General features: G+C 35.1%; 6 protein-coding genes across 6 annotated transcripts in view; 1 reads left to right on the plus strand and 5 right to left on the minus strand.

Annotated features, from left to right (window-relative positions):
* LOC104784177 lies at positions 388-2,062 on the plus strand. Its single transcript, XM_010509264.2, has one exon. The coding sequence runs from the start codon at positions 692-694 to the stop codon at positions 1,799-1,801; it is 1,110 nt and encodes a 369-aa protein (XP_010507566.1). The 5' UTR covers positions 388-691; the 3' UTR covers positions 1,802-2,062.
* LOC104784268 (expansin-A13) lies at positions 2,126-3,783 on the minus strand. The gene is made up of 2 exons (XM_010509346.2): positions 3,197-3,783; positions 2,126-2,765 (listed from the first exon to the last, which is right to left on the minus strand). The coding sequence occupies exons 1-2, from the start codon at positions 3,682-3,684 to the stop codon at positions 2,450-2,452; spliced, it is 804 nt and encodes a 267-aa protein (XP_010507648.1). The 5' UTR covers positions 3,685-3,783; the 3' UTR covers positions 2,126-2,449.
* LOC104784368 lies at positions 3,970-5,692 on the minus strand. Its single transcript, XM_010509430.2, has 4 exons — positions 5,269-5,692; positions 4,943-5,154; positions 4,370-4,622; positions 3,970-4,283 (listed from the first exon to the last, which is right to left on the minus strand). Exons 1-4 carry the CDS (start codon positions 5,506-5,508, stop codon positions 3,987-3,989), a joined length of 1,002 nt encoding a protein of 333 aa, XP_010507732.1. The 5' UTR covers positions 5,509-5,692; the 3' UTR covers positions 3,970-3,986.
* Positions 7,134-8,982, minus strand: LOC104784460. The gene is made up of 5 exons (XM_010509495.2): positions 8,778-8,982; positions 8,295-8,545; positions 8,001-8,212; positions 7,625-7,883; positions 7,134-7,467 (listed from the first exon to the last, which is right to left on the minus strand). The coding sequence occupies exons 2-5, from the start codon at positions 8,535-8,537 to the stop codon at positions 7,177-7,179; spliced, it is 1,005 nt and encodes a 334-aa protein (XP_010507797.1). The 5' UTR covers positions 8,538-8,545; positions 8,778-8,982; the 3' UTR covers positions 7,134-7,176.
* On the minus strand, positions 12,041-17,200 carry LOC104784522 (UTP--glucose-1-phosphate uridylyltransferase 2). Its single transcript, XM_010509591.2, is given in 19 exon segments — positions 12,041-12,331; positions 12,658-12,729; positions 12,813-12,917; positions 13,017-13,115; positions 13,217-13,273; positions 13,387-13,443; positions 13,529-13,604; positions 13,680-13,732; positions 14,075-14,107; positions 14,333-14,445; positions 14,562-14,665; positions 15,292-15,380; positions 15,536-15,586; positions 15,673-15,750; positions 15,837-15,897; positions 16,234-16,324; positions 16,443-16,534; positions 16,811-16,858; positions 17,005-17,200. Coding segments are annotated over 19 exon segments (1,371 nt in total). The 5' UTR covers positions 17,070-17,200; the 3' UTR covers positions 12,041-12,304.
* Positions 17,867-18,576, minus strand: part of LOC104784621 (homeobox-leucine zipper protein HDG8) — a 4,789-nt gene continuing 4,079 nt past the window's right edge. Inside the window, exons 9-10 of the mRNA XM_010509696.1 lie at positions 18,478-18,573; positions 17,867-18,359 (exon numbers count right to left, since the gene is read on the minus strand). Coding sequence (XP_010507998.1) covers positions 17,964-18,359; positions 18,478-18,573 — 492 coding nt within the window. The 3' untranslated portion in view covers positions 17,867-17,963. The remainder of the gene's footprint in view (positions 18,360-18,477; positions 18,574-18,576) is intronic.

Below are 18,576 nucleotides of genomic sequence, written 5' to 3' on the forward strand. Positions count from 1 at the left end.
GAATCCATCTTTTGGTTCTTTACTTATTTCTTCCTAGCCAAGTTCACACACATCTCTATAAAACTAATTATAACATCATAGATTTGTCCTCCTATTAACCCTGCCTTAAAAGCTAGGGTGTATATGATAGGGCATTAATATTTTGATTTGTTACTCAACTATAGAATGAGAAAGTAACCAAAAAAAAAAAATGTAAAATCGGTGAGCTAAATGGGCTTTTAAGTGGGCCGAAAAACTTATGAACCAAATCAAAATGCGGTCACGTGATACCCAGCGGTGAGCGTACGTTAGAATAGTTTCCTTTTTCCATTTTCAAGCTAAAGTGAACCGAACTATGTCGTTCTGAGATCATCATCATAATAAATCTAATAATGGAGATCTATCAAATATGGAAATTNAAAAAAAAAAAAAAAAAAAAAATATATCGAATCAAAGAAGAGAAGCCTACGGTTGTTCTGTTCCTTTCAATCTCACCAAATTTTCATCTTCGCCTTCAATTTTTGTGTTTTCAATCTGATGTGTTCTCTTCACCAACCCAATTTCGTAACCCTAGCTTCTTAAATTTATACTAGAAAACCAAAAAAAAAAAAGTTTTGATTCGTTCTTTTTTCGAATCTGGATAAAAAAAAATTGGTTTTTGTCTAGATGAACTCTAGATGATAGATGTGTGTCTGAATCCGAAACCTGAGAGATGCTAGGAGCGATTCATTTCGGAGTATTAGCAGCTTGTTTCGTCCTCTTCGTTCCCATGGTTATGGCAGGTTGGCATCTGAGCAGGAACAAGATGCTCTTCTTTAGTGGCGCTTTGTTTATTTCTCTCGCTGTTTGTGTTCATCTCACGCCTTATTTCCCTTCCGTCTCCGACATCGTAGCCTCTGTTTCTTCTGTTGTCGTCTACGATCATTGCATCTCTTGTATCAACGAGGTGAATCAGATTGTCTGGGATGTTAAGCCTGTACCTAACCCCGACTCTGTTCGTAGGCGTAACAACGGCTCAACGAAGCTTGATTATTTCGACAAGAATTGGGATTGGATGAAATCGAGGAAAGTTTTGAGCTGTGAGTTTCAGAAATTGGATAGGTTCGATGTTTCTGATTTGTTGAATGGATCTTGGGTTGTTGTCGCTGGTGACTCTCAGGCGAGGTTCGTGGCTTTGTCTTTGTTGAGTCTTGTTTTGGGTTCGGATTCGAAGACCATGGGTTCGGTTAAAGATGATCTCTTTAAGAGGCATAGTGATTACAGCATTGTGGTTAAGGAGATTGGGATGAAGCTTGATTTCGTTTGGGCTCCTTACGAGAAAGATTTGGATGATCTTGTGGTTTCGTATAAGAAGAGTCACAAGTATCCAGACGTTGTGATTATGGGAAGTGGGTTATGGCATATGCTTCATGTCAACAATGCTTCAGATTTCGGATCCCAGTTGCAGCAGTTGAGTAGTCATGTGGAGTCTCTGGTGCCCTTGAGGCCTAAGGAGCAAGAAGGAGGCGGATCTGTTTCTGGTAGATCTATGCATCTGTTCTGGATTGGGATGCCTGTTTTGATCAATGGGATGCTGAATACGGATGAGAAGAAGCACAAGATGAGTGATACGGTGTGGCATGAGTATGATAGATCACTAGGGGAGAGTAAGATCTTGCGTCAAATGGGAGGTCCACTTATCTTGCTTGATATACAGTCCTTCACATGGAACTGTGGACCGCAATGTACACTTGATGGAATGCATTACGACTCTGCGGTTTATGATGCTGCTGTTCACGTCATGCTCAATGCGTTGCTTATTGAATCTCATCAAACTTTATGAGTTCTTGACACGGTTTTTTCTTTTTTGGTTTTTTTGTTTGGGGGTTCTCTCATGTAGAGTTTTAAGAGAAGTGGGATGTTGATAGGAATTTTTACAACACACGATGATCCTTTTGGCCTGAATGATCTTCACATTGGAAGTAAGTGAACTTACATTCTTGGCTATAATAGGTTTACTATCTTTTGACTTTGGAAGTTATAACCTTTTAGTTATTCAGATTCTTCTTGTTATGATTATACATCACAGTACTCTTTTTGCATTCTTTTAACTGTTTTTACCTTCAATCTATATATCTGATCATGGGCTATTGTTACAAAATCGGAATACATACACCAGTGTTTCTGATTGAAAACTGTAAGACTCAATGCTCATCATTAGATTTAAGCATTTGAAAGGATGCTTTCGCTCCTTGGTAATGTAAACATATAGATACAATAGTGATGTTTGAATGATCACTGTTCATTGGTGATATTTGTATCCTATGCGAGGGAGAAAGAGACTATGAAATGCAAAAAGACTGACCCAAGTTTCTTCCTTTTCAAACCTAAAGATAACCTTAGACCAAGATCGATATACTTGCCATCAAAAAAATTCCGACCGGGAAAAAAAAAATCTCGAGATATCTCTCGATAACCGCCCGTGTCTGTCTCACGGAGTCTCGAATTGTTTCCCTTCGAAGGTCTGTCCGTAATTCCAGTTTTTAGGGGAGACATTGTAAGCTGTCACCGTTGTTGACCTGTCACTAGAAGTTACCTCAAAAGAGAGAGCTTGGTTCTTGAGATCAGCATTGATATGCCAATTTTGTCCCCAATTCCGACCCATTGGTAACCACCCGGTTCTTGACCCTTTGATCTTCACAGCAGCTATATCACCGGATCCCGCAACATTGGTGATCAGAACTGAGATGAAAATTCCCCCACCATCAACTGTAAACCGCATGCTCCCTTCCCTTCTGCAGTTTATCCTGTTTTTTTGTAAAACCAACAACAATGGTTACATGTTTTGTAAAGCCATGAGAGACAAAACTAACCTTCCTAGCTTTTGACAATGAGAGACAAAACTATTCAGACTACATACAACATTGCTATCCTCCTATTCTACTTCTCTGAATTATTTGTAAGCACCAACTACATTACTCAAAATCAAACAGAACTATATGAGGGGTAATAGAGTAAATGGCTAAATCGAGACATCAGTTTAGGGCAAACCCAGCTCACATAAAGCACACGGATATCGAAGAAGACGGAAGAAAGCAAAAAAAAAAAGCATCATCATCGCCTCCATTATTTAAATCGTGAAAAAAGCAGAACCGCGTTCCCACCACCGCAAACGCACTTCTCCCAAAACGCGAAACTAATTTGGCAAAAAAAAAAAAAAACAACAACAAAAACGCACCTCCGATACTGCACCGGCATATTCCCAGCTTTCCAAATAGCGATCTTCTCAAACGCTTCGATCGGAAGCACGAAATGTTTGTTAGGTGGATTACAGTGACCACCACCTTCAGGATCAAATCCGTAATTAGGAGCACAAAAATTCGTAGCGGTGACAATGATTGAAGTACCAGGGATACACCAACGGAGATCATCAACACATCTGAGCTGGTAACAAGCACCACAGATCTGACCACGCTCAAACAGAGTCTCGCTCAGACCAACCGTAGCCATACCGTACCCAGATTTCACGAGATCTCCGTATCCACACGCACCTCCCACCGCGTCCCTAGGATTCGAAGCCGCGTAGTAGGTGGCTCGAGCTGGACGCCATTCTGATGCGTCCGAAGAGACGGAGGAAGAAGAAGGTGAAGAGGTTGAAGAAGAGTAATGAGAAATCGCCGGCGGGGATAGTGCGAGAAAGAGTAAAGCTAGAAGAAACCGTCGCATCTCTCCGGCGAGAGAGAAAGTACAAACAACAACAAAGCGTTTGAATCTTGAAAGAGAGAGAGAGAGAGAGAGAGAGAGAGAGAGAGAGAGAGAGATTTTTTGGTTTCTCTTTAGTGGGAAAACAAAAACATATTGCTTTTACCGGTTTTGTCGGTTTGCTTGAAATGACTAAAGTACCCTCCAACTTAGCGGCTTAACCACAAATCCATATGTAGACATACATACCACTTAAACCATATTTTATATGCATGCCCATAATTTTATCAAATTTATTCGAAACACAAGTTTTTTTTTTTTGTTCATTAATTACTACAAGCGGCTTTGATGATGGCTTCGAAATGCTGCTTCTCATGGATGATGTAATGTCCACCATCAGGGACCTCATGGAGTTTTATCCATGGCAGTTTATCGCATATATAGAGTAAAACATCTCGCGAAATTTGTTTGTCTTCGAGTGCACACCACATATGAAACGAGTACCCTTTGTTACTGTCCGAAAACGGATTGCTCAATTCCGTTGGATCGAATTCCCATTTCCCGTAACCCGCGATGATGTCTCGTTGTGTGCTCACAAATTCACCTTGTCGTAATGCAGATTCCTATTACGAATAGCATTCATGCATGAGCATGAGTGTTTTTTTTTTGTCAAATAAGATTCATTATATATATATATATATATGCGTACCTTATAGGAATGTTTTGTATGCATTTCTGCGAGTTCTAAATCTCGCTCGGTCATAGTGTCTTTGGGATTCCGACTATTTGGGAACCATTTCTGAGTCATCCACCAATATAACAACCATGGACAGAAGTGTGCCAGTCCAAGTGTCAACTGAAATCCAATTGGCAATTTCTTCATCGCGGCATTCAATAAGTTTCGAGGCACACGGCTCCACCAAAAGTTCACTAACGGAACCACCAACGAAGCTCCACTTAGCCTATATAAACAACATTCACATAAACACAAATTACCACAATCATTATATATAGTCTTTAGATAACCTAGCTCACTTTTGGTAACTTAACGATGGGAATGAAACAAGAAGAAGAAAAGTAGTGTATTTGATCCCAACTATTAGCACCAAGTGTTTTTTCCTATCAAACTTTAATATTTGTAATTTATAACCGAAAATGTTATAAGAAATGGATAAAACGATGTAAATGTCAAGTGTGTATAAAGTGAAAATAAAAAAAATTGATTATTATTTCTATTATTATTTTTCATAAGAGATATCCCTATTTATATATTATTTATCACCTATGAGGAATATATTTGAGGCAACCGTAAATAGGGTAAGCTCCAAGTGACATGCCGAGAACGTGGAACTTTGGACCGATTTGCAATTTGTCAGCAAGTTCTTCGATATCGTATGTATCGCTTTTCAGTGTCCGTGATGGATTAGGATCGCTCTCCCCATAACCAGCTCTATCGAAGAACAAAAAATATACCTTGAATTCGTCGATCATTTCCTGAAAGCCAGAGGAGTGTTTTGTAGTTGCAAAATCTCATTATCAATTATTAAAAGAAACCACCTAAAAATAATGTAATGGAACCATGCATTGATTCGATCCTGATGTTTATACCTGTGTGGTATATAAATCGATCTCTTTGGAGTTTCCAAATCCGTGGACGATGATTATTTTGTTTTTGGCTTTGTCCTTTGGAAACCCTAATTCTTTGTAGGCTAGATGTCTACCATCATTGAGCTTGATTCTTGGAGATACCTCGGATACATTTTCCGGCAGTGGAATCGGTGGTGGCGGTACTATGGACTTGTAGACATAATAGCTTATCAACCCCACAATCACAGGTAGAAGCAACATTATTGGGCCTATAGACAATAACCATTACACAAAAAACTTTAATTTATCTTGTGAGAATAATTAACATGCTTAAACTGTTGCCAAAGAAAAAAAAACACATGCTTAAACTGTTAAACATAATATGATGATAGTAACAAAATCATTTTTTGGGACATCATGTAAAAAATTTCATTGCCTATAAATATCAAAAGGAGTGAGTGGCCATCGTCAGGGGCGGATCTACGTACATATGGGGTGGGGCAAGTGCCCCATGCTAATAATAAAATATTTCTGATTTACGGTTGTTTAATTATCTCTCATAGCTTATTTGGTAGTTAAGTGCCCCATGTAGTTTCTTAGGTAACAAGTTCGAAACTACTCTTTGAACTTATTGGTTGCTTTTTTTGTGTGTTTCTTTCCAACGTACGATCAATGTTGTCCTATTTAGTACCGAATGTTTTCCTATTATTTTTTTAAAATCAATTAAATTTTATTTTTCTACTTTTTTCTCAACAACTATTCTTCTTTTACTACTGTATATTTGTTAAAATATTACAAAATTAGTAAATTAGTATAACATACTATCGCTTTTTGTAATTTATCTTATATACAAAGAGTTTAAACTATTTCACAAAAATATAAAGAGTTTAAATATGTATAAATAATATATCTTTAGATATAATTTCATTCTAAATATATTTACTATGCAATTTAAATATATTTAAAAACAAAATAAAATTAAAATTTAAATTATTATATTTAATATTTATTTTATATATTTAATATTATTAATAATAAATGATTTGTGCCCCATATAAGTTTTGGTTCTGGATCCGCCACTGGCCATCGTCATCGATTTGCAAATCTAGGAACCCAAAAATTAAAAGAACTTCTTTAAAGAAAACGAAAGAAGAAAGAAACTCAGATAACTGTCAAGAGAGAAATGGAGAGAAAGACCAACCTAATGAATAAGAGATGGCTAGCTAATGTGGTGTAATGGTGGTATCTTTGTTTTTTTTTTTAACAAGGCATACAACAGATTTTGTTAGGATACCATTAAACGATAACAAGGATACCATCCAACTCTAATATAATTGCGCTTGGTTTTTCCGGTTCAGGAATCCGCTCTTTGATTACAATTGTCTTTATTCTTTTTCTCTTTGTTACACATGTCTTGAATCTTTTTTTGTTTTTTTTGGTAAAAACATGTCTTGAATCTTGATAACTTATTTTGCATTACTTTTATTGAATTTGTTGTCCTTTTGCATTCATTATCAATTATGTAACTCCCTTCATTTATATTGCCTATTAAATTGTATTTTTGGATTTATTACAGATTTTAGATCACTAAGAAAGAAAGACAAACAAACTTATCCTTCGTGAATTTTTAAAGAAATTGCTTTGTTAATTTAAATCCAAGTGTTTGTGTCACATACGGTGGAAGCATTTTTCAACAAAAATGACTCATGAAGACCTATATTGCACGGTTATAAATTTGCCAACCATGATTGTATCGCCAGCTAAAGTATATATTTTTTTTTTACTGAAACTAACTCTAGATAATAATCATTAGAAAAACCACTTCGATATAAAATTGGGATTTAAGTCGTAAAAATCATGACATCAAAACATATATTTTATTAAATCCATTCCAAACACAAAATATTAAGATTTTTTATCTTTTCACATTCAACTACAAGCGGCTTTAATTATGTCTTCAAAATGCTGCTTCTCATGAATAATAAGATGTCCGGCATTAGGGACTTCATGAAGCTTAATCCATGGAAGCTTATCACATAAGAAGAGTAAAACCTCATGCGATATTTGTTTGTCTTCGAGTGCACACCAAATGTGAACTGACCCTTTGTTATCATCTGAAAATGGATTGCTCAGTTCGGTTGGATCAAACTCCCAATTTTCGTGACCCGCAATGATGTCTCGTTGCATGCTCACATATTCACCTTGACGTAGAGCGGACTCCTGAATCGCATAAATCAATCGCTTTCATGAGTGTTTTTTCCATTAAAAAATATCATCGAGTTCATTATATTAGAAATTTAGTTTTAAACTACACATCAACGTTACAAATAACATAAGGTTAATTAATTAACTACATAATTTATTTAGATCAAGGTACCTTGATATAAGCGTGTTTTGTATGCTTATCCGCGAGCTCTATATCGCGCTCGGTCATAGTTTCTCTAGGATCCTCACTAAATGGTGAGAACCACTTCTGAGTCATCCACCAATAAAACAACCATGGAAAGTAGTGTGCGACGCCAAGTGTCAATTGGTTTGGAATTGGCAGTTTCTGGAACGCCGACATCGACAAGTTTAGAGGCAGACAATGCCACCAAAAATTCAGTAGCGGAACCACCAACGTTGCTCCACTTAATCTATAATATAATACACACATCAATATATTGTTAGAGACATTCACTTAAGTATAGATTATACATTATAATCTTTAATTTATTTGTATATACGGAATATGTACGTGGCACGATAGATACCTATGAGGAATGTACTTGAGACAGCCGTAAACTGGATAAGCGCCGAGTGACATTCCTAAGACATGGAACTTTGGACCGATTTGCAATTTATCAGCAAGTTCTTCAATATCGTATGTATCCGTTTTTAGTGTTCTTGATGGATGAGGATCGCTTTCTCCATAGCCAGCTCTATCGAACAGCAAGAAGTATATCTTGTATTCGTCGATCATTTCCTGAAAGCCAGAGCAGCATTATTAATGATAAATGAAACAATTAATCAATGAGTTTGCAATATAATCCTCTAATTTAGAATACCTGTGTGATTTTTAAATCGACTAACTTGGAACTTCCATATCCGTGGAGAATGATTATTTTATTTTTGGCTTCGTCTTTTGGAATACCTAATTCTTTGTACGCTAGATATCTGCCATCATTGAGCTTGACTCTTGGAGATATCTCAGAAACATTCTCTGGCAACGGAATTGGCGGGGGAGCCTTTATGGACTTGTAGACATAAAAGGCTATAAAACCGACAACAGCGACTAGAAACAACATCATTTAGTGACCTGTGCGTAAGAGATAGGAGGGAATATTGGAAAGAGTACTTTAGAAACAACATGATAAACTAATATATGATCATATATGTGCGATAGTGACATATCTAATATTTGGGACATCATTTGAAACTTTCAGTCCCTCAAAACAAGGTAGCAGTAGCGATCGATTCGTCGTCAACGTTTTTTTAATAAGATCCAGGAAAATGAAAGAAAAGAAAAGAGTCATAAGGAGAAAACTGACCTGATCTGTTTGATTCGAGCTAGAGATGGCTTGGTAATGTAAAAATCTTTTATTGATGATATCGCTGGTCAAGCAACTTATCAATATATATATTTATTATACTGATCAAAAGGAAACAAAGACTTCCAGACTAGTCAAACAAATTAAGAAGGAAATGCAATTACGAGTTTCAGATTTGAAGAAAAAGAAGAGCTTATCTCTTAAGATATGTGACATGTATAAAACGAGAAACAGGAAATCATCTTAGATTATTACCATTAAAACTAATACACGTGTGTTTGCATAATTGCATATATCTTACTATGCGCGTATGTGGTTCTCCATCGTTATTTGATTTGATACACGTACCCTTTTGTTATTAAACTGGTGATTTAAAAATCTAATTTAAATTCTATTGTTATTTAAAATTGTTTGTCGATTTAGATTTGGATTTTAATGAATTTTAAGTACTCTCCAGGATTGGAGAAGATTTGTTTAGTTAAAAATACAAAAATCCAAATCTGATGGTTTTAAGTATGATTTGAAAGAATTTTATAGTAAATAATATCAATTTCTATAAAATCATCAAAATCATAAAAACTCAAATTAATTGAAATATTAGGGATGTTATTGGATTCTAATTTATAAAGAATTTTGAAGACTTCAACAAAATCATCAAAAATAAATAAGTGAAAGACTTTTAAGGATTATTAGAGAGTTTTCTATAGTTTTGTTGATTAGTTTCTAAAATCTTGTAAAATGTTGCAAACAATCTCTGTATTTTTGTGATACTTTCCATGACTTTATTTTGTGAAAAATAGTATAAAATCATAAGCCAATAATATAATAATTGAATTCATTAACAATCCTAGATTCTTTTGTTTTAGTTGAATAACACAAAACTTTTAACGACTTTATAAAAATCTGAATCCAATAACTCAAATTTGTTAAGATTTTAAATGACTTTTTGCAAATCATAAACTAATAATACTAAAGTTTAGTAAAGTTTAACAAAATCTTGATCTAATAATAACAAACTCTACATAACATTTAAAGTGTTTAAAACTCTATTCAAATCTCAAACCAGTAACCCTTTAGATTGAATACAATAATACATGTTATTATTGTTTGAAAAATATCCCATATATATATTCTAAAACTCACAATCAAAATACGAAAAATGGACTTCGTATTTATTACATACTGATCTGTCATAAATTTAGAAGACATAAGAATCTTACAAAATAATTTGACAGGGGAGCACAAGATAAGAAATAAGAAAAATGCCATAAAAATGGCCAACTTTCAAATTTGGAACAAAAAAGCATAAACTTTGGAGATGTCGTTTTAATCCCAAAGTTTAGTTTGATTTTTTGATAAAATAGTAAAGTTTCGTTGACCTGGCCATTTCAAGCACGTCGTTAAGTTTCCGTTAACAATCTCCGTTTAATCAAAGACAAGATATATAAACTTTGTTTTCTAATATTTGTTGAAAGCATGATGTGGTCCAGTGGTTGGTGTGAGAGTTTTGTTTTTACCTGCCGCGGGTTCGACTCGATCTGGACGAAAGTTTTTTTGTCTTTTAAATAAAATAAAAGATATCACGTAGCTTCGAACTCGAGACCTCAAAGCCATTAACAATAAAGCTTAACCAACTATACTCGATAAATTTATCAACCATTATTGAAACACAGATTTTTATATCGTGTATTATATGTGTTTTTTCAACTTCTGTTAGATCTCGACATCCGCCACATATAATACCAGATATAAGAATCTGTGTTTCACTAGTGGTTAATAAATATAGTTAAGTGTAGTTGGTTACGCTTTGATATGTTTGTTGCCTAGAGGTCTCGAGTTCGAATCTACGTGATATCTTTTATTTTATTTAAAAAACAAAAAAAGCTTTGCCCCAAACAGTGTCTGGGCCCGCGGCAGTGGAAAACCAAACTCTCACATTAACCACTGGACCACATCATACTTTCAACTAATATTAGAAAACAAACTTTATATATCTTGTCTTTGATTAAACGGAGATTGTTAACGGAAAATTAACTCTGTTAACGGAAACTTAACAACGTGTTTGAAATGGTCAAGTCAACAAAACTTTACTATTTTATCAAAAAGTCAAACTAAACAATGTCCAATTATGAAACCCTTGGAAAAATAGGATGAATCGAAATATAGCGGCCTTTCCCTCATTCAAAACCGTGCATGAGACTTTCATCTCACACGACTCCTAAGTGATAATTAATTTATTTAGGGCTATTAGAGCAGGATCCACTTTTTGGGGAATATGAGTCTTTATTGTATTACATTATATATAGTAATATATATAACTACATATGTTCGACTGTCAGGAGAGGGATAGCTGGTAAGACCTGGGTTGGCTAGTAAGATTCCCAAGGTTTATCAACCTGGGTTGGCTGGAAATATAACAATTAACAAACGTATAGCTCAGTTGGTAGGGCAAAGGACTGAAAATCAATGGGACAATCTCAAATTGGTCAAGTGGGGAGGCCGCCGACTGTCCCACTAGATTCAGAGCTTCTTGAAAGGCTTCCTCGGATACTCCGTTTTGGGTCAAATGAGCAGGGCCATACTTCAAAAATCAAGAAGGGTATGCTTGCTACTTTCAATCATAAAACGAAAATTGAGCAAGGGGGATCTAAATTTAGATTTTTTTATAAAATGAAGAATTAAGAAGTTGATAATTAAATTCAGATCCCTTGGGATTGAAACGACATCTCCAAAGTTCATGCTTTTTTCGTCCCAAATTTGAAAGTTGAGGATTTTTATGGCATTTTTCCCGATAATAAATCTTGGTGATGAATCATTTCTACTTTGTCATTTGAATTTGCGATTATTCTAACTAAAAGTGAAATGCAGTAAAAAAAATACTAGTAACTACATAAGTTGATTAGAAATTAGCAAATGAGAACTATCTGGTACTTAAATGTAATAAACTACTCCTTCTGTATCACAATAGATGATGTTTTAGGATTTTTACATGAATTAAGAAAAATATTTAATGTTTAGCAATAAGTGTATTATATATTTATAATAAAATATTTTATAATTATTAACCAATAGTATTTCATCAAACTTTTAAATCTTCATTTAATGATTCTTGAAATTTATAATTTCTTAGCATTAATTAATAAAAATATACAGAAAATCAATTTTTTGTGATATAAAAAAAAATACTAAAAAATCATCATTTATGATACGGAGGGAATATTTGTTAAGCATAGAGGAGTGGGTTATCAAAAAGAAGAATGATCGAGGATAGAAACCAAAATATATAATCAATACTTAATTGCTATGTTTTTTTTAGGGAAAATTCAAAGAGCAAAATTTAATACTATAAAGTCCGTACTCCGTAGTGGGAAAAGACTTTGCTCAGCTGCAAAAAGGAAACATTGTTTTATTCTTTCTTCATAAACTTTGCTGTGGCACTGTAATATTTTCACACCAATTTAAAGAGTATCTTTTCGAGATGTTGTGTCTTCCATGAGAGAAGGAAGAAGACTTGAAATTTGTCTTATTCAGAGATCCTCCGGACCATTGATGTTCTGTACAAAAGACACATGGTGTTATTAGTCTCTGATCTTCAAAAATAATTTAGGTTTAAACTAAAAGATGTGAAATGTCACTTAATCAATCCAGATGAAACCTCTAAATCAATCCTAGGTTTAATTTCCGGAGTATCTCTGAGAAACCTCTAATTTTTTTTAAAAAATGCTAGGAAACCGAACCAAAATCATAACCGTGCCAAGCTAAATTATTCTGTTCCTAGAAACCAATAAAACCAAACTGACAACCAGACCAAAACAAATGACCTAATCGAACTGTACCATTCGGTTCCTATATTTCATCAGAGCCAAACAATAAAGCTTACCTTGTTCTGGATCACCGCCCCGTCCGGAATTTCGAGTTTCACGCCAGATTTTGGCGTTACAGTCACCTTGCCCTTTAAACCCAAAAAAAAACCATTCTTAGTACCCACTTCGGAATCTAATGAAAACAAATTGCATGTATATAATGTAGATATACCTTGAGAACAACAGATGAGCCAAACCAGACATCACCAGAAACCTTAAGGCTGTCGAGCTCGACTATAATAGGGATGGACTTGAATCGGCTCAAGAAATTGGCCACCTGTTAGAAAGATACACTATGTGAGGCTCAGAAGTCATGATACGATGTTTAAGAAAGCAAATGGGACTTGGTCAGGATATAATTTTCTTCTTTTATTACCTTCTTGAACTCCGGTCCCAATTCAATTGATGGGTTTGAGGGGTTAGTTCTAGCTTTGTTTCGGATGACAAAGCCATCAACTAAGGTGTAGAGATCAGACTGTGGAAGTATGAGAACTTAAATCATTAGTCAAATGTTTCAACAGATATCTGTGTTGCTCTGTTGATATGGTGGTGGACGAGCAGCAAGTCTGAACTTGCCTTCACTGGCAAGAACCGTGAGCGAGGTACATTAGCACCGATGGCGTTGTCAAAGAACTGTTTTCAAACAGAATCACATTTTAAAAAACAAAGAAGAAAAAAAGGAGTTGAGAAAAGATTACAGTTTGCATTCTATATTTCGAAATGTGCCACTAGGACAGGCATGTTACCCTTATCGCAGCACCAACTGCAGTTTCCAGTTGAAGAACTTTGACGCCATCAACTTCCTGCATAGAAGTTGCAGTCTTTCCTCGATTAGATAATAATGAAATATGCAAATATATAAAACTGTGCATTAGGGCATGCAGGAACCTTTGGGTTTGGAATGATCTCCATTTTAAGCGCATCAGCTTCCACAAGCTTTTTGATGGCCTTCAAATTAATCCATCTGTATGCTTACACAGTTAGTGTGTACAAATAAGTTTATATTGTTTTAATATCATCAGAGATGTGATCTACTTACAGGTTGTTTGTGTTGAATATCTTGAACTTCTCAATTGATTTGAACTCATTGACCTACCACAAGGATCAAAAAAAAAGTGCAATAACTCTTTTAAGCAGATGTTACAAGTGGGAGCAAACAAAAAGACGGCACAAACAAAAGTCTACAGGTTTCACATTCTATTGTATATTCAATAAATATGGCATTTACTATATTCCCTTCATAAGAACAATCTAAAGCACAAAGAAAAGGGAGAAATGGCTTTGCAAAGCTTCCAAGAAAGATTCTCTAAACCAAGCTCGTTTATACCAACTTTCCTAAATCTCTAATCAATATGCTTAAAGAGTTTCAAACAATCTCTAAAGAAATTGAAATCCAAACGGTAACAGGAAGTAAAAAAAGAAGTATAGACTTACATGTTCATCAGGAACCTGAGCAATCTCCAGAAGCTGAGATAAACCAAAAAGTCGATTTTAGAGGTCAGAAAAATACTTATGTTCCTTAGTAGCACAAGAAAATGGTAGCAGTGAGAACATCATGAGTTAAAAGGAGGTTTAGAATTTTCGTTTTTTTGGGTGTATTAGAGAAAAACCAAATCTGAGTAGCAATTTTTGAATAAACCATGCTTAAGAAAAGGTACATCTAAACAAGAGATGAGATAATTACGAACTTACCTGGACTTTTCCTTCATAAGAAATGAGAGTTCCTCCCTTTACGTCAGCTAAGGTTTTGGGTGTAACCTCCATACAGTATTCGTTCTTGTTCTGGATCAAATGCTTCAGGATTGCTACAGCAATTAGACACGGTAAACAAGACAGTTAGTATGGGAATTTCATGTAAAATTTCTGATTAACCATATAACTCTGTGTATACAAGAACGAAGAAACTACAAAGAAGACATACTTAAGTCAACGATTGCACCCAAGTTGTCTGAATTGGCAACAAACACATATTCTTTACCCTGAGAGACCCAGAAGACAAAAATTTCAATAAACATAGACGTCAATCTTCAGTGCTGGGGTAAAAACAGTAGTTTNGAACTTCTCAATTGATTTGAACTCATTGACCTACCACAAGGATCAAAAAAAAAGTGCAATAACTCTTTTAAGCAGATGTTACAAGTGGGAGCAAACAAAAAGACGGCACAAACAAAAGTCTACAGGTTTCACATTCTATTGTATATTCNTCACAAAGATAATTTATTAGTAGGCGATCCAATAAACAACAGAAGATATTCTCTAAATGCAAACGTAATCTCCATATGAAAACGCATATAAAGGCAAAAAAAAATATAAAATCTAGAACGACTACAGCATATGGTCAACCAGAAAACAGATAAAATTTATGCTAATTGAGAACATGTCAAATTCTCTAATAGAATTCAATATACTGTAAAATGTTAGAAAATTCACAACTTCTTGATCTCTGCAATCATGGACAGATCTCAGAGAGCACGTAGGTAATTAACCAGTTCTAGCTTGCATAAAAAGATAAAAATGCGATTTAATATGAACACGATCAAACAATAGCCATTTAAAGTATTAAGATTTAAGTAAACATGAATACTGTTTCTAGTTGCTGTTCGTTATCTAAACTGCAGAATGACAGATTTCAATAGTTATGAGTTCGTAACAAAATGGAATCATACCAGCCATCCTTGTCGGTCTTTCCCTTGCTGGGCCATGGCACAAACTCATCTGCCACAATACGGGGATATTTGCTCTGAAATATCAAAGTAAACGTTAGTAGTTACAGACTGATGTCAGTTTTTTACATNGTGAGAACATCATGAGTTAAAAGGAGGTTTAGAATTTTCGTTTTTTTGGGTGTATTAGAGAAAAACCAAATCTGAGTAGCAATTTTTGAATAAACCATGCTTAAGAAAAGGTACATCTAAACAAGAGATGAGATNTGTACTTTTCCACAATCTGAATATGACAAAAACAGTCAGCCAAAGAGAAGAGCATAAATAAAGAAGCGAAGAAATGTGATCCCTAGAGAAAGAAAGAAGTACCTTTTGTGTGTCATCATGTGTATTAAACGAGTTCATAAGAACCAAAGGAACCTTGCTGCCATACTTGTTGTTGAGATTCTGTGAGTGAGCAATATATTGGGCATTAAGGTTAGCAAAGATTATGGAGGCAGTAGGGCAGAGTAAATAAATAAATAATGACAAACCTCAATCTGGATAACAATCAGATCAAGAAATGTCAAACCATCACGAACTTCGATAACCGACCTGCACAGAAACAAGGCAAAGTATTCTTTACTTACTGAATCTTGGACTGACTACTAGCAAATGACTGCTATGCAAAAAAAAAAAAATATATATCACAATGTATTGTTCGGTAGCTTCAATTTGGGCGTTACATCCACTAGCGATGAAAGCAATTTATAAACTATATAGAACAAGACAACATTCAACCAGAAGACAAGGATGACATGGCATATAGATCTCCTGACTAGGAAACGTACGCTTAAAGAGAAAGGCAAACAATGAACTTGACATCTCAAACAGACACATGTAGATTGAAAATTAAGAATTAAAACAGACAAAGAAAAAAAAAAGGCTTACTTGGGGCCAGTGCATCCCATAGTTGTTCCAAGACCTCCATTAAGCTTTAACACAACAAGTTTGTCCAGCAGATTCTTGGTCTCGGAAACATCTACATCAATTTAAAATTTAAACATAGTTTTAGCATCACAGTGAGAGAAACCTGTAACCGTATTGAAACAAGAAAAAATTTTGTATCATCATCAGTGAAGAGAAGGTTTGACTCAAACCTTCAGAGACGGGAACCATTTTGTCGTAAGGAACAACGACTTCATCAGTAGGTGTCTGGATCTTACTCCACTCAATGTGCTGTGCCTCACCGCTGCAAGAAAAAATAAAAATAAATAAATAATCAGTGATGGAGGAACTAATTTTTAGTCTACTGTTATAACGTAAAACGACGACAACACCCCAGATCTAATATCCAGATCAGATCCGATCGAACCAACGTCTAATAAACGTTCAGATTAAAAGCATATATATCATAGAATCAATAATAAGCTCAACTACGCAATATTTGTTTGTTTAGGATCTTAACAAATTCAAGAGAACGAATCCACAAATTCAAAATTGGAAACGATGAAAAAGAAAGACGAACCTGAGGTAGCGAGAGACGAGGCTGATGAATCCGCTCTTCTCATTCTCACTGAAACAAAGGAGGTAAGGAAACAATCAGAACAGTCCAAAAAAAAATCCACACGATCATCCAGATCTAGAATTCTCAAACTATAATAAAAGATCCATCAGATTTAGGAAGAAACGAGGCTTAAATAATCGAATCCGAACACGAACCTCATATCTTTAAGGCCATCGACGGCGGATTTGAGTTGAGGGAGGTTGTCAGTTGTGGCGGCCATTGTTGGTTATTACAGGTTAAGAGCTTTCGATTCAGAAGAAACGAAAAAGGAAGAGAAGATGATTGTAAATTTGTAAAGCAGAGAAATATTTATAGCCAGGCGAAGGGGAGATTTGGGAGTGGTGGTGATGAAGTGGCGACGATGTGTGGTGTGGTGTTACCCGCATATATGTGTATGTATTTGTCTGTCGTCTTCTCTCAACCAATTATAAACCTACACGTGTTACCTTGCGTGTACCGTCAATCTTATTTCCTTTTATTTTCCAACGCCCGGTTTCTTCTAATTACCGTCAATATCTTTTTTCCTTTTTTTCTTTCCCACTGTTTCTTTAAAGTCTTTTTTTTTTGTTTCTAATTACCATGTCCTAAACAAACAAATATTGCGTATAATTGTGAAATTTTTATGTATAGTTTGCTAAAAAAAAAGATTACGTGTATTTTAGACATTTCATTATTATTCTCAGTGAAAATAACTTAAATTGTGGTGTGTTTTATATAATTTTTTTTTCTTATAGTATTATGGTTTAAATCCATCTTCAAACCATAGTTACTCATGGTATTATGGTTATTAAATACAAACTTTTTTTTACGTCAATAATTTACTCTTAGATTTCTTTTACTTTTTTAAAAAGAATTATGAGTAAAAATATCATAAGTTCATAACCAAACAAAAGCCAAAAAGAAAAAATAAAATAAACTCATATATATATATATAAAAGAAAGGGTTGTTTTATTATTATCATAAATCGGCCTGTAATACTACTGACCGAAAATATCTTAAATCATGTCCTTAAAATAATTATCCCAAAAGTCATAAAAACCCCCAAAAATAATTGTCTCAAACAAAACAAGAATGAAAATAGAAGAGAATCTTCCACACAGCATATTCTCTCACTCAACACTGATCAGGACAGTTGAGCAAACCTTTGATCCTTTGAACAGTTGAGCTGATCAAAGTACTCACTGTATTCACCGAATTCTCATTCACATCTCTCGCCCTATTGGTGTTGCCAGAGACAAGGATCTGAAAGGCCAGCGTGAGTAAGGTTCCGCCGTCCTCCACAGTGGATCGTCGGCCGTCGCTTGAGATGATGAAACCAGAAGGAAGGATTGGAATATCGGAAATTTCGACGTCGGCGCCGGTGAGAGTGGTATCCATTGTAGTCATGTCCATAGGAGCGTACACCAGCATGCCTCCCAAGGCGTCCATGTAGCAATCTTGCAGCATCAACATGTCGCCCTTGTCTGAGTCTTCTGCCACAAGTTTGCCATTATTTTCTTCTTGCGTTGGCTAAAAATGTATTATTATTATATACATACATGCACACGACGATTAAAGATTATTAGAGTAATATAATATGCCAATTAAGGATTAATTATATAAAAAGTCGTTTAGAAGAGATATATACATGTACCCGGAGGATGCTTAAGCAGTTGGTTTCACTTGATCCGGTGGCAACGCGCGCGATCTCAGTGACTACGGTCCCATAGGCAAGAACATCCCACTG

Source organism: Camelina sativa, chromosome 1 (genome assembly GCF_000633955.1).
Source record: "Camelina sativa cultivar DH55 chromosome 1, Cs, whole genome shotgun sequence".
In the NCBI taxonomy this organism is placed as follows: Eukaryota; Viridiplantae; Streptophyta; class Magnoliopsida; order Brassicales; family Brassicaceae; genus Camelina; species Camelina sativa.